Source organism: Nomascus leucogenys, chromosome 3 (assembly GCF_006542625.1).
Source record: "Nomascus leucogenys isolate Asia chromosome 3, Asia_NLE_v1, whole genome shotgun sequence".
Classification (NCBI taxonomy): Eukaryota; Metazoa; Chordata; class Mammalia; order Primates; family Hylobatidae; genus Nomascus; species Nomascus leucogenys.
Window position 1 is genome coordinate 28485712 of NC_044383.1, and position 14860 is coordinate 28500571.

The following is a 14860-nucleotide window of genomic DNA, read 5'->3' on the forward strand; positions in this document are numbered from 1 at the left end:
TATTTGGCCTTCATGTGTTATTTTCTCCCATAATTATGTAATTATAGCCATGACAATATTGTACTTTGAAGCAGGAATTTGAGAAAGAACAAGCAGGAGAATCTCTCTACAGCAGGAGACAACTCCAACAGATTTGAAATGGAAATTATCTCAGCCTTGTTAGATTTTGGGGAGTTCAGTGGGGTTGATCTCCATTGGTCCAAGGATTTTTCAGTGCCAAGGCTTGCAAGACGAATTCACAAATAAGGTCTTGCTTTCTTTGTCTCCTCTCCATTACCAAGAAGAGGCTTCAGAGGTCCATGCAGAAGATAGAGTGATATACCTGTGACTTAAATGGTCAAGGTCAGCCCCAAGCCACCTGATATCTGAAAATTACCTAAAGACATCTCTGAACCTTTGAGTCAAGGGGAAACAGGGGTAATGTCCTATTCTAATATAAAGTTACAAATTAACCTGGCACAGGGGCCTACATCACACATGCAAATATTTTCTGGGTATGTAAATATGAGGGGAAAAAAGGTACAGAAATACTAGCCCATAGCATAAATGCCTGAATCTTCAGTCAAGCTTTTTACCAGCATATTTACAATCTTCATCCCCACTGCTCCACAAGGCCACTCAACATTTCATAAAATAGGATTCCTCCTCATTCGACTCTGGTTCTCTTCTTATTTCCAACAATTTGTCTATAATTAAGCCAAACTCATCTCTAAGTCTCTCCAAATTCCTCAAGTTAGAATTATCCTTTAGTGACTCCACAACCTGGTGGAATCACACCTCTAATACAAGTTAGACTGTGATAATTACCCTAATAGAGTCACTTGTATCATTCCAGTAATTATGAATCTCATGCACCAGTCCTAATATCATCAAACAAAATACACTCCATAGAAGTGTGCTAATTTAGCTGAATTGAATGTGAAAACTTAACTGGTTTTCTCAGTTGCATTATTCAAGGGCACTTAGAGTCCAGAAAAGTTGTAGTCTCTTTGCTAACTGGCCATATGGTACATAATCACAGTTTCTGTGAGAATTTCCAGTAAAGAAGGTTAAATTCTAATGACCCCTAGAGACCAATTAAATTGAGCTTTATCTCCAAACCACAGAATATATCTCCAGGTGCAAAACAGCATTACCCTCTAAAAATCTTCTGTATGGTCACAGTCTAGATAATGTCAGGTTCCAATTTATTAACTTGGTATTACATGTTTTCTAGAATCTGAAATTCAGCTACTTATCCAGCCCTCATTCTTGTCCCTGATAAGCATCTATTCCACACAATTAGCCTGGCTAGCTTACTTTCTCACAAATCAGCACCATCCATTCAGTCCTTGGCTCATTCCATTCCTATGTTTGGAATGCCTCCCTCTTCTTCACTATTTCCTCCCCAGAGCAAAAGGACTGATAGAGTGGTAACGTTGAGAAAAAGAACTGCACGTGTACAGCTCATCCCCATACCCCTGCCCCTCTTTTAAGGATCTGCCTGCAAAGATCACATCCTTTTTACATCAATGCTGTGCTGTCATAGTAACAGGCTTCTCTAAGACAGTCTTTGATTTATCATTTCTGCCTGGGACTGAATGGATGAATTCAATTCTGGGGTACAGCATTATCAATCCCAGTTCCTTATGCATAATTTTTAAAAGCAATAAAGCTGTGTTTGATATCCATTTGTCTTGCCCTTTGTTGCTGTCCTAATCGGTTCTAGCATTGGCCAGGTAAATAAGGAACTTTGTTTACTGACTCCCTCAAAACCCAACAAACTTGATTGCAAACTCTCTGAAGGTAAAAACTAAGTCATAACTCTCCCGCCTTCCTCATGGGCTTGAACACAAAGTAGGGGTGTGATCAATCCTGCTAAAATTGAATGGAAAACAAGATCAAGAAAGCTGTTTTTGTTTTTTTTTTAAAGTTGCCCTGTCTGTTACGTCTTCTCTATAGATGCAGTGACACCATGCATTTTTTTCTTCAATAAGACTGAAAACACAAGACCAACTTCAGTGGAAAGAAAAAAAATTGCATGTATCTGGGCACATTCTTCATTTTGATTCATGCCTCATTCCATATCACAGTGTCACACTGTTGTAAATGACCAAGGAGTTTCAGGCACCCCTTCTTAGAATAAGAGCACCATAGTGGCAAACTCACCCACTGTACCAAGAGGATCAGAGACACCAGAATTTCTTGACTGCAAGGTCATCTGCAGCAATGCCCACTCTCCGCTATTTGGGTCTGATCACAGGGACATGAATCATAGTCTTATCTCTATGGCTTTACTTGTACAAACAGGAACTTGGAATGGCCTCAGTCCTGGGAACATTAATCCAAACCCTCCCACAAGATGCGACTTATTGTCCAATAACAAAGTTGTATTTCTGCCTCCGTATGATTAGAGGCGTAGAAATGTAAGCTTCCCAAAGGTATTTACTCCCCTTAGTCATCTCTACTAGTCTCCACTCTTCTGTAAAACAATCTGGAACATTTCCCAAACTGGGACCTTGTTGTTTAAGGGAATTATTTCAATACTTGTCAGTTACTCTCTAAGAAATCAGGGTATTTCTATTGATTTTGTTTTCTACCCAATGACATTCACTCCTTGTTTTAAAAGGTACATTAATTTGCCCCATGCCTTTATGTTATCATCTCTCCGCCTAACAGAACAGGTGCAATCTTAAATATTTCTACCACTCTCAGTGTATTAGTCCATTCTCACACTGCTATAAAGATACTATGAGACTGGGTAATTTATGAAGAAAAGAGGTTTAATTGACTCAAAGTTCCGCATGGCTGGGAAAGTCTCAGGAAACTTACAATCACAGTGGAAGGCAAGTGGGAAGCAAGGTATGTCTCATATAGTGGCAGGAGAGAGAGAGGAAGTGAGGAAGTTCCACACTTTAAAACCATCAGCTCTTGTGAGAACTCACTCACTGTCATGAGAACAGCATGTGAAAACCACCCCTATGATCCAATCACCTCCCACTAGGTCCCTCCCTCAACACGTGAGGACTACAATTCGAGATGGGATTTGGGTAGGGACACAGAACCAAACCTTATCACTCAGTAACTGAGTAGCCATCTTAGATACCAATTTAGGGCTGCTGGGACTTTGACAAGCACTGCTCAGAGGAGACCACTGTAAAGCAGAAACCCATGCATGTAGCCACTCCCACTCCTCAACAGGAAAACTCACAAGGGAACAGCTCACCCAGCTCTGAGGCCACCACCCAGAATAGACAACATATGTCTTTCTGTGAATGATCTCAACCATCACAGTCTGTATGGGTGTGGCCACTGGTTACTGGTGATTATTGGATAATGAGACACACCTTCATTGCTCAACTCAATCCTTCATATCCAAGTGGTCAGTCAAGTTCCTTCACTGGGTCCAGGACTGTCAAAGGTCACATACTGTCACTATAAAAGGTATCACATCTTTTAGGTCACTGAAAGTAGTTTCTTTTTTTCTCTCTTTCTCTCTACAGTTACTACATGGAGTCACTTGGCTTCCTAACTAAATTATTCTTTAGTTATCACACTTTTTTAACAAGCTCAATATAAGTGACACACTTATGTCAAGGCCAGTTTTTTACCTTGCATAGATGTTGGCATCTGGTGGAATCTTAGAAAAACTCTCATTCCCACCACTGATATTTGCTTTTTATTTTCCTATAAAATTTGTTCATAAAACAGGACTTTCCAAATAATTTAAGGCATACAAATAGCACTACTCCCTCCATTCAGGGTCCACAGAAGCAACACAGAGTTTAAAAGGCTACTTAAAAAATCACCTAGGCCAAGTACCTTAATTTCTGTCTAGTAATCAATTGTTTATACATACAAGAATACTAACCTTGTTGAGTCAGCCACTACACTAGATGCAGTGTATCCATCATCTCTCATCTCACAATAATCTCCTTGGTAAATATTTTATCTCTATTTTACTAGAATTGAGGCATATAGAAGTTAAGTCCCTTGCCAAAGTCATACAATTGCTAAGTGGTACAGTTGGAATCTGAACCCAGAACTCCAGGGCTTGTGTTTATACCATTAAAACACATGAAAAAGAGAGATAGACCCAAGGGAAGGACAATTTTGGCTACATACCTCATACAATTCAATAATGATGTTCCCCATTAGACCTCTGCTGCTCTTGATGTTCTCCATGGCCAGAGTGAAGTAAATCCCACGCGTGTCTGAGATGTAGAGGTTGTACGTGTCATTCTGGTTCCATTCTTGGACCGCTGCAAATACTTGGTTCTCATCTGTACTGATAATGTGCATGTCCTGAAAGAAGATGGAAGGCTTGTAAGGCAGCAGATCTCCATATCTCTCTGCCCATTGGGATGCCAAGTAATTACTATGACTTATGAAATTGCTAAGAAAAATCTTGAGTTATAGGCAATGTTAAACAATTCCACGTTGAACCAAGGCTATAAATTATGAGTTTCATGATTTCTGTTCCTTGCTAAGTGACAGAAAAATGGGTGTTAGGGGCTTTGGTTGATATCATTTCCCATGGCTTTCAAGGGTTCACCTACTTTCATTTTTTTATTTTTATACCTAAAATTTAAGAGTTAGTGCCAACAGAGACAGACACCCTTGCTAAAGGAAGCTCACGCATGCAATGAAGAGAGAGCCTATCTTGTCATTAGATACTCATTTATGTTTTTAAATTCTGTAGTATGGTGGTTTGCACACTTTTCTTTAAAATCTTCAGTCATTAGGATTGCCAGAAATGTAGCATGGAGGTATAACCAATGAGTGGGGCTCTAGACCTGCAATCCTGTTTCAATCAGAGCAGAACCACTTGCATCTGTTGTATACAGTGGAATTCTGTGTAATATTTTAGGAGCAAAAGGTAAGGGAGGTTCTGCTGCCAATGAAATTATGTTGAAGATCACTGATATAGAGAAAAGGATACTCAACCTGGAATTTAATGTTGTGGGTCAAAATATAAGCACTGCTGTAAGTAAGCTGCATGATGCTGAATGTGTCAGTCTCTCTGAACTTCAATTTTCTCACCTAGTGAAGAGGTTGGACTACCAAGAAAAACATCTCTTTGGGGACTATTCTAAGCCATCTAAATGTATTTTTTCAATTAAAAATGAAAATAATTTTGCGACAGAGGTGATATGATTATTTCCATTTTACTGAAGAGCAAACTCAGACACACAGAAGTTTACCAATCTGTTTCAGATTATATGGCTATCAAATGGCAGAACCAGGTTTTAAACCTCTGTGGTCTGACTCCAACCTAATGGATGGTTTCCAGTCACTGGATATATCACCTCTAGATTAGAGATTTCAAACTGATGACTCCTGAAGTAAATATGAATCACAAATGTTTAGCTTGGCCACATTCTGTACCGAAAACCAGAGTCTCTGGTCTTTCAGATGGAGTCAGGACCCAAGTTAGGGTCTCAGCCCTCTATATCCATATGTTCTTATGGTCTGCCACTTACATACTGATGTTAACTTCCTGGTCCCTGACACCACTTTAGTTTTAATCTCGGACTGGATCATTTTTGTTTTTTTAATTAAAAAAAATTTAAAGACAGGGTCTTGCTCTGTCTGGATCATTTCTAAATGATCCATAGTAGTTTACAATGCCAAGTAATTTATAGAAGCCCGTTTGCCTGTGTAAGTAGGCACTGTACAAAGATTATCACAAATTTAAGCCCTTACCTAGAGAACTTACACAGTCAGGAGGACATGGATAATCATTTGCCAAAAATGGAAGTAGTTAAAAACTGCATAAACATACTGGTGTATATGCCAAAGAGTAACAGATAGCAGAAGGAAAGGCAACTTTGTTGCTGTGATGGAAAGCACTGGTAAAAGGATGATGGGGGAGTGGAGTTGACTGTAACTTAATAATCAGGCAGGGTCTAGCCTTTACTGTGTTTGACCAACCTTTCCCAGAAACCATTTCAAGTAAAAAGAAACAGCAATGTCTGTAATGTCAGCACCACAGAGAGCTCCTCCAAGATGATTTATAAAGGAGTAAACCCATTTGATTTGGACAACCTGGAGGTGAGAGAAGTAGAAAAGCAAGTTCTGGATCTTCTTATTGAAGATTCTTTGTCAAATCTCAGCCTCTGGCCTTGAACTCTCTGGGTCACCTTGACTAGGACCTCCCTTGCTCATTTGTGCTTACACACCTTGTAGAATTACAGGTTCCTGCTGAGCTGCTTGAAAACGGGAAAAAAAGCTTACTCTTAAAAACCGTGTGATGAAATCATGTTGTGCTGGTGTGGAATGAATGCCCAAGAACCCAGTAGGAGGGGAAATCACAGCTGCAGGAAATACGAATTAAATTCACTTACCCTGTTAAAAATGCAATAGAAATGCCTGGTTTTTCCCAGATGTTTTGGTCATAAAAATGAATGAGCTAAGTTATTTTAGACTAAACTAATGTAAAAGAAATGGGAAAAGAACAACTTAAAACACCAGGGCATGGTCAGGATTAGAGGCAGCCAGTTTCGCTGTGAGTGCATATTAGGTTAATGCTGTCCTGGGGCTGTGTCACCTGGTGAACAAGTGCTCCAGGCTCTGGAGTAAGACTGCTCTCTGGTATCCAGAATTCTGAGATATCTGTTTGATAATTCCTTAATTTGCCAAAGCTAATAAATGACATTACTAAGATATAAACCTACAATTTTATCTTAATTTAAACCTAATCTTAATCAAGAAGCTAACTTTTAAACACTGTATCAGTGGGGATATAACTTTGGTGGGCATCAAAATGACCTAGCAATCTTAATAGCATGCAGACTTGTGCTAAGAACATTAACCTAAAATGCACATAGAGCAAACCTGGCTGCCTCTAATCCTGACCACTGCCTGAAATTATAATTCAGTATGTCTGGAGTAGACCCTTAGATTCTTCCATCTGAACAAGCTCTCCCGATGATTCTGGTGCATCTAAGTCCAGGGAATCACTCTTTGAAACACTCTGAAATATATAACCTTTGTCTAAATAGGTCTTTATGGTTGAATGGGGTCAACCAATAATAACTAGAACATTGAGTCTTCAAGAAAAAGAAAAGCATAATTAGCTAAAATTGGTCCAATAGAGACCTGAACAATAATGAAGCTTATTTCTTGAACTGAGTTACCTCAGTTTAGCTCCATAGCATATGTCATTGCCTTACTTGTTGGTCCTGAGAACATGCAGGGAAAAATTTGGTGATAAAGAGAGAAATCCAAGGAGGAAAAATGCAATAAGAGTAAATTTAGACTGGGACTTTACTAAACTTGGAAATTGAAAAGCATCAGACATAATCACATACATATTTATATTTGGAAAGCAATTATAAATAACATTCCATGTCTGCCCTGCCAAGACAATAATTTGGGAGAGTTATGATTGCTTTTGAAAATAAAACCTGTGACTTCCTAGGTGAACAATGGTGAAAATACTTCACTGATACTGAAACATTTTCTTATAATCTAGGCCTAATGTAACTTTATTCATTATATAAATACCCATGTTATTAAGCATCTGCCATGTGTCAGACAACAGAAATAGAGGAAAAGTAAAACCTGCCCTAAAGAAGTTGTCTTCTGATGGTGGAGACATCACATACTCTAGTGGCCTTTCTCAAATTTGACTAAGTGCTATGATAGAGGTGCTAAAAATGGTGACTGGAGTACAAATGCTTACAGGTGACAATGAGGATGGAACAGTCAAGGAAATGTGTGGGAATCTGTGTCGTATAAAAGCAGTTTTCCTCTGAAGGAGGTGAGGCAGACAGTGGGTACATCATAAGGGGCGCTATGGCACACCTAACTTTTGCCCAAAGAATAGCACAAAATTATCATAAGATTTTAAGCAAGAGAAAGGCATGATTAGAATTCATATATACAGAGATTTAGTTAGAGAGGATAGGGATCCTTGCACGATCAAATTAATTGCGGAAGCATCATGAAGAGGAGACTTAAGAGGGGCAATGCTAGAGGCAGGGAGAAAGGCTTAAAAGGTCACAGCAACAGTCCAGATAATAACTCAGGAGGGCCTGAACCAAGGAAGCCGGTTCTCCATGAGGTCCCCAGGAGACAGACTGGTGAGATAGTAAGGAGGTAAAATCTACAGGGGGAGAAGGGAGTAGGACAAATATATAATGCCTCAGATACATGACTTATGAAACTCCTCTTTTCCTTTATACCACTCATTACAATTATAATTAAATAGTCTCTTACATAATTATTTGTTTGATGTCTGTCTCTTTCATTAGATTATAAGATCCCAAAGAGCATAAACCATGTTCTCTGATGTATCACTTTATCTCTAATACTCACCAGAGTATCTGGCACATGGTAGACATCCAGCAAAAGACTATTGAAAAAATAAATGGAGTATATAAGTAAACATAGGAGAAAGATGGGATATAAGCACTATAAAGTGCAGACTAGCTTAGTTTCCAACCTTGGTTAAATGGGATATATTTAACAGGATCTACATCAAATAGGCAGTTGGATATGTGGTCTAGAGTTCAATGGAGAGATATAGGCTGGGGTTGTAGATACACATATAGTCACCAATATTGAAAAAAAGGGAGGGATGAAGTCACCCAGGAGCCATGCAGAATACAAGAAGAACTTAGGAACATCAACATTTAGAGAGTGGTAAGAAGGGGATCCACTAAAACAAATCATAAAAAAATACTACCAAAGGGAAGAGTATCAACTATGGATTATTTTCATCAGTATCAAATGTTCCAGAATGGTGAAAAGCAATAAAGATGTAGAGGCATCTATTTGATTTGGCATGCAGGTGGCCACTGTAGCAATGGCTAGGGATTCTTAGTGAAATAGTGGATAGATGGATGTAAAGGCAAAGAATATACAGCAGTAGGTTGAAGAGCAAACAGGAAGTGAGAAAAGAGATTAGAATTACAGATAACTCTTTAAGATGTGTGGCCGTGACACAGCAGTGAAGGATAAATCAGTATTTGGGGAAATGTAAAAACTAAGGAAACAAAAGGTTAATATCATTGTCATTATCATTATAATGAATTTTCTAAGACATATTTCCCTTTCCTCTCTTTTATTATTCAAAACAGAATTAACCATATTCTACTGTCAAACAAAAAATGAACCCAGACTTAGGTAAGAAGAGATTTTATTTGAAAAGACTTGCAAGACCTGCAAGCATCTTGAAGTGAAGGCAGAAAAGAATGACTTTTCTGGGGAAAAGTAAAAGAAGACTAGAAATAACTGGGTGTGAAAAGTAGGGTGTGCAGGTGGCATGATCGAGCAATTGAACAGGAAATTTCCTTTGGGGTCAGCTGATTCTCAGAAGGCCTGTTAAGGGGGGCTCTTCCTGATTGCCATGCTTGCTTCAGCTCCCATTGCTTACACAAGCTCAAGAGTGGGTCAAAGTTCAGGGGCCTGAGGAAAGAGAAAAGCTGGTTTTAAGTTTGAGCAAGTCAAATTAGCAGGCATTTTGTCCAGATTGGCCAGTAGGACAACATTTTAGCAAATCATTTATGAGAAAAAGAATGGGAATCTGGTCTTATTTATAGGCAAACAAGGCAGACGTCTGAGTCATCAAGTCATATGGAGAGAGGGGGTCTGCAATAAGCCATTTCCCAAACACGAAAGGGTGCAGAATTTCTTAACCTTGGCTGTTTTCCAGGAGCACAGGGCTCAGGCAAAGATCAACATTTTTACTTCCAACCTGAATCCCATACAGAAAGAAACAAAAATATTTTCTCTTGTAGAAACAATTTATTAGAGTAGTAAGTTAAGAATAGTCCAGAATTTAAGAGACAAAAGAGGGTATATCAGGATCAGAGTGGTAATGTGAGAGTTTAAGGCAATATTGAGTCCAAGGTCAGTCTGGGATGTGATCCCATTATGAACACTGATCTCCATGTAGGACAGGTTAAGAGCCTCAGTATTATTTCCCCCCAGACCAAAACCATTCCTTAGATTTGTCAAACACTTTACACTTGACTAACAATGAGCCATTCATTAAATCCTCACAATTCTGTCAAACAATATTATCCCCATTTCACAGACGTGAAAACCTGGGCTCATGGATAAGTAAGTGGTAGAGGTGGAATGAAAGCTCAGGGTTTCTGCTCATAAGCTCACCTGTCTTTTCCCTAGGTTACCTGCTCCCTATCACCTGCCCCATGCCCTCTGCTGCTGTGTGCTTTTCATGCCTATTGGACTGACAGCACCAACCTGATGCCCAGGGACTGAGTTATGGAGGGCTCAGCACAAGGCTGTGGCTCCTAGTAATGCTCCTCATTGTTAATGGCACTCATTTCGTCCTCTGCCAAACACTCCAAAGCTATGGAGTACCCCAGGAGAGCATATTCTGAACATGTAAGCCGGGAGCAGAAGTGCAAGGGCAATGATGATAGGGAGCTTTTCATGCCTTTGTTTCTAAGCAAGCCACCTAAAAGCATCCACGGCACTGCATGGAACAGCAACACTTGCTTAAAAGGCATTTTCATTTTTAAACAATGGAAACAACCAATCTCCCTCCACACTCTCTGTCCCCACCTCTTCAGCTTTGACTAGGAAAACTTGGGCCAGCACTGGCTAATAAAGGGGATCGATAACCATCCAGCTATTTTCACAGCAGCCCTCATATTAATGAGAAGCTGCTCTGGATGAGGCTCTATAAAAGGGACTAAGTGGATGGCATTCCACCACAATAAATTGCCTCGGGGTTGCTAATAATTAACAGAGTATTCTAGGGTTGTGATCAATTCAGAGCCTCATTTGTCCCCACCTGCAGCCACACTGTCCAGGGGAGTGAATGGTTTGTTTTCCCGAGAAGGTTAAAAATACATAAAAGATGCACAAATACAGAGACAAAATAATCCCTACCTCAGGGAGATGGCTTGGAAAGTTCCCTAAACTCATTTCCTAGGCTTAGAAACATGGGAGACCTTCTGGTTACTGTAATGGGGCATTCTCCTTTAGAAAGAGCCTAACTGTGAATTTCCCCTTTCTAACCTTCTCCAAGCTGGAATACCTCTTTCCTGTTTGGGTTTAGAATATCTGATGGGTACATCCTGCAAACACAATACTATACAATGGTCCCATAAAGCTAATCGGAGAAAGGGTAGAGAAAATGAGAAATTGGTTCCCATGGCCCTTGAAGCTACTTAAAGTGGTCTCTACTGACCTTATCAGCCTCTCTGCAACCCAGTCTCTCAAGATGGCTTCTTAGTTTGTTGAATGAACGGTACTGTCTCTTAAAATTGGGCCTATGCATATATTTTCTATCAGCTTCTCCCCATCTTTGTTTGCAGAATTAACTCCTTTATTTTTCTTGTATAAATTTAAACATCACTTTTTCTAGGAAACTGCCCTCACTACCCACAGTTGACTAAAACCACCTTTTATGCCAAGATGGCCCTTGAACTTCTATAACACTCTCATACCTATCGTTGCTTATTCAGTATCTTTTTTTTCCAGAACATAACATCCATGAAGGTGGGGACCATTTGTGCCTTATTCACTACTCTATTCATTGAGTTTAGTTCACAGAGTAAAAGTTAAATGGAGAAAGAATAGTTGAACGGATGCATAAAAGAGTAAATGAATGAATACATGCATGCATAAATTAATGAATGAATAATAACAACTGGGGGTAGGAAATTATCCACTTTCTCATGCCATAATTCCTCCACCTCCGTACTCATTTAGTCTTTCATAATATGTTCCTTAGTACCAGCTTAGAAACCCAAGTCTTTGCAATATTACACTTGATGTGTCCAACCTGAAATTTTACATCTTTGCAGCCTCATTAAGTGATGCAATTATAACTTGTCCATTTTCACACTGAGGTTCTAAGGTCCATCTCCCTCCAGAAGCCAATGTTCACAAGGAATGGGGTCCCCAAAGTAAGTTTTATGATTTTTCAATAGAAGAGTTAAAATGCCAACATTTGATATTAACATTCTATTAATTTACCCCTTTTTAATTACTCATGGCGGCGGGGGGAGTAGAAACATAGGCAATACATTTCTATTTAGCCTTAAAATATAGAAAGAAGAAAGAAAACCACCAGACTTATCTGTGCACTTTTATGCACACTCATATAGCATCTGTCCTCCTGCTGAGTTTGGCCTTCTATTTGGTGATAAAGCCCTTTGCAAAAGGGAAAGCCCCTCAGAGGAGATTCCAAAGCTAGTGTTCCTTTCATTACTGCCCCTGGGAAATGACCCAAGGTTATACCAGACCTTTGAGTTACAGGAAATCAAAGCTCTTGGCTGGTTCCCAGCTGAGACAGGAATACAGAATCCAGGTTGTGCACTATTAAGGGAGGCCAAACGACTTGGTGGTGAGTGAGTCTAAATGCCAACAGTCCTTCCAAACAGATAAAACTTACTTCCCAGTAGCCCAACAAGGCAGCCTCTCCAACCCTCCCTTTGCCTAGAGGGACCCAGGACTGCTGGTGGTGCATGCAGTACCTTTGGCAACGAGTACTTAGGCAGCTTTATCTGAGCAAAGGTCTCTCTTCGATAAGACACGTAGTAGCTGGCTCTTCCACCAGTTGTTACCTAGATTGTGGGGGAAACACAAAGAGATCAGATGAGGCCACAGATCATGCACAAGTTGGAAAGTATTAGCTCTTCGATCAACAACCACAGTGGGTTTGTAATTACCTTTTAGAGAATATTCCTTGCTGGCTTTGGGTCTCTAATCCCATGGCACTCTGAGTTGCTCCCATTGTATGGTGCTTAGGTCACAGGTGGGCAATGACAACAATCTTTCCCACTGGCAGATTCTCCCTCAGAACAGAGACTGACTCTATTTGGTCACTGTGCTCTGCACGTGGTACATACCTAGTAAGTATTTTCAACTAAAAACAGAGAAGCTAACAATGTGGGCTACACCCATGATCTATTTATTCTTTTTGAATTGTTTATTAATTCATTCCAACCATAACATAATTGTCAAATGTATTTTTCCTGGATCTGAATAATTACTATTGTTCAAAGCTCTCATTATTTTGAAATGTAATCTCACTTCTGATCTAAGCACAGATTTCTTTCCTTCATATTTACAAATCCATGTATTGAGCAGATATTTATTGACTCTTTCCACGTACAAGATACTTAAAAACATCAAAAGTTAGAGGAAGAACTCCAAATTTGAAATTCAGAAATCCTGGGTTTGAGTCTCAACTCTGTTATCTCTGGCTAGAAGGCTCAGGGACAAGCCCTGTAACCTCACTTGTGAAAGGATAGATTCTTAGTGGGAGGAAAGTGGAAACCACGCCAAGAAATGGTCCTCTGGCCGGGGCCTGCTGAAAAGCCCTGCCAACGTGGCACAGCTCTGCAGATGGCTGCTCTCGGCCCAATTATCCTAACTCAGGGGAAATTAATATTCACAGGAGAAGATAACATGGCTTGTTCAGAGAAAATAGCAGGACAACAATAGCAACCAGGCTGCTGCGCTGAGGAGGCAATTACTCGAGGCACATGCTTCATTCTCACTAAGGTCCAAGCACAGGCTGGAGACAGGCCAGTCCTCCCAGTCTGATCCAAACCTGACAGCCATCCACAGGCCCTACTGGGAGCAGAAGAGCTGTAACATCTCTACTGAAGCCACCCATCTCTCCTCACTCAGGGAGGGAGATGACATCTCCCACGCTACCCCTTGCTCTGCACAGATCGGAAGCCCACAAAGCAGGCACCACATGCTGCCAGGTAGAGCATATGTCAGAGTCAGCATGAAGGCAGAGACTTGGAAAAACTTGGTGCAAAGGCTTATGCTGTGAACCAAGAAGAGGGACTGGTTTTCACCCTGATGTTCAGGGATAAACATCTACATCTAATTACCATCACTCTTGCCTTGTATTTCAGCACTTTAAAACTTTTTTTATTTTGATACAACATCTGTTCTGAATCTATATTGTTCTGTATTGGCTTAGAGGTGGGTGTTACTATATTAAGATCAATAGGTTGCTCTGAAGTCTTTTTCCTTTTCCAAATAAGTCTCAAGTGCATAAAATATCATCCTTAGATCTGAACACACAGTCACCATTAGTTCTCACGTGATTGTATATATTTGTTTAATTTGGTTTTACATTTAATTAGAAAACCAACACATGTAAACATACCTGCTAACCCAGAAACTAGGTCAATAGTTTTTAAACTTCAGCATGCATCAGAATCACCTGGAAAGCTTGTGAAAACTCAGACTACTGAGGCCCATCTGCAGAGTCTCTGATTCAATAGATCTGAGTTGGGGATCAAGAATTTTCTAATAAATTTCCAGGTGATGCCAATGCTGCTGGTCTGGGAACCACACTTTGAACACCTCAGAACTAGACTTTTAACAATTTGCATAGACTCTGTGCTCCTCACCTGCCCTGACCCCCTGCCTCTCAGATGTAGATATGTTCCTGAATTCTGTGTTTACAATGATGAGAAAGGTGGGTTTCTTTTTTAATTTGATGTGAAATTCACATACTCTAATAATTTTAAAGTATACAATTCGGTTTCTGTTAGTACATTCACAGTGTATGATCCAGCCAGACTCTCTATTTAGTTCTAAAACATTTTCGTCACCCCCAAAGGAGTCCTTATACCTGATGACAAAGCTTTTATACTCCAAAAATATATCATCTGGTCACCTATCATATGCTTAATAACCATCTCTCTACAGGTCACCCTGAACCTCACCAAACATGTTCTTGGGAAAGCAGACCAGCATCCAAGAAGGCAAGTCCCATTCCTGAATGCTGGCCAGAGATCATCAATTAAAAGGGGCTTCTCCTTGGAAGATCCAGCTGCCTCAACAGGGAACAAAATGATAGGACACTCTACCTCTTATCAGAAGTCCAGGGCAAGGCTGGGAGCATTGGGGTTTCCAAGTCACCAAT

General features: G+C 40.0%; 1 protein-coding gene across 1 annotated transcript in view; it reads right to left on the reverse strand.

Moving 5' to 3' along the window:
* SORCS3 (sortilin related VPS10 domain containing receptor 3) overlaps window positions 1-14860 on the reverse strand; it is a 620618-nt gene that overhangs the window by 114472 nt on the left and 491286 nt on the right. Inside the window, exons 8-9 of the mRNA XM_003255445.3 lie at window positions 12441-12530; window positions 4105-4284 (exon numbers count right to left, since the gene is read on the reverse strand). Coding sequence (XP_003255493.1) covers window positions 4105-4284; window positions 12441-12530 — 270 coding nt within the window. The remainder of the gene's footprint in view (window positions 1-4104; window positions 4285-12440; window positions 12531-14860) is intronic.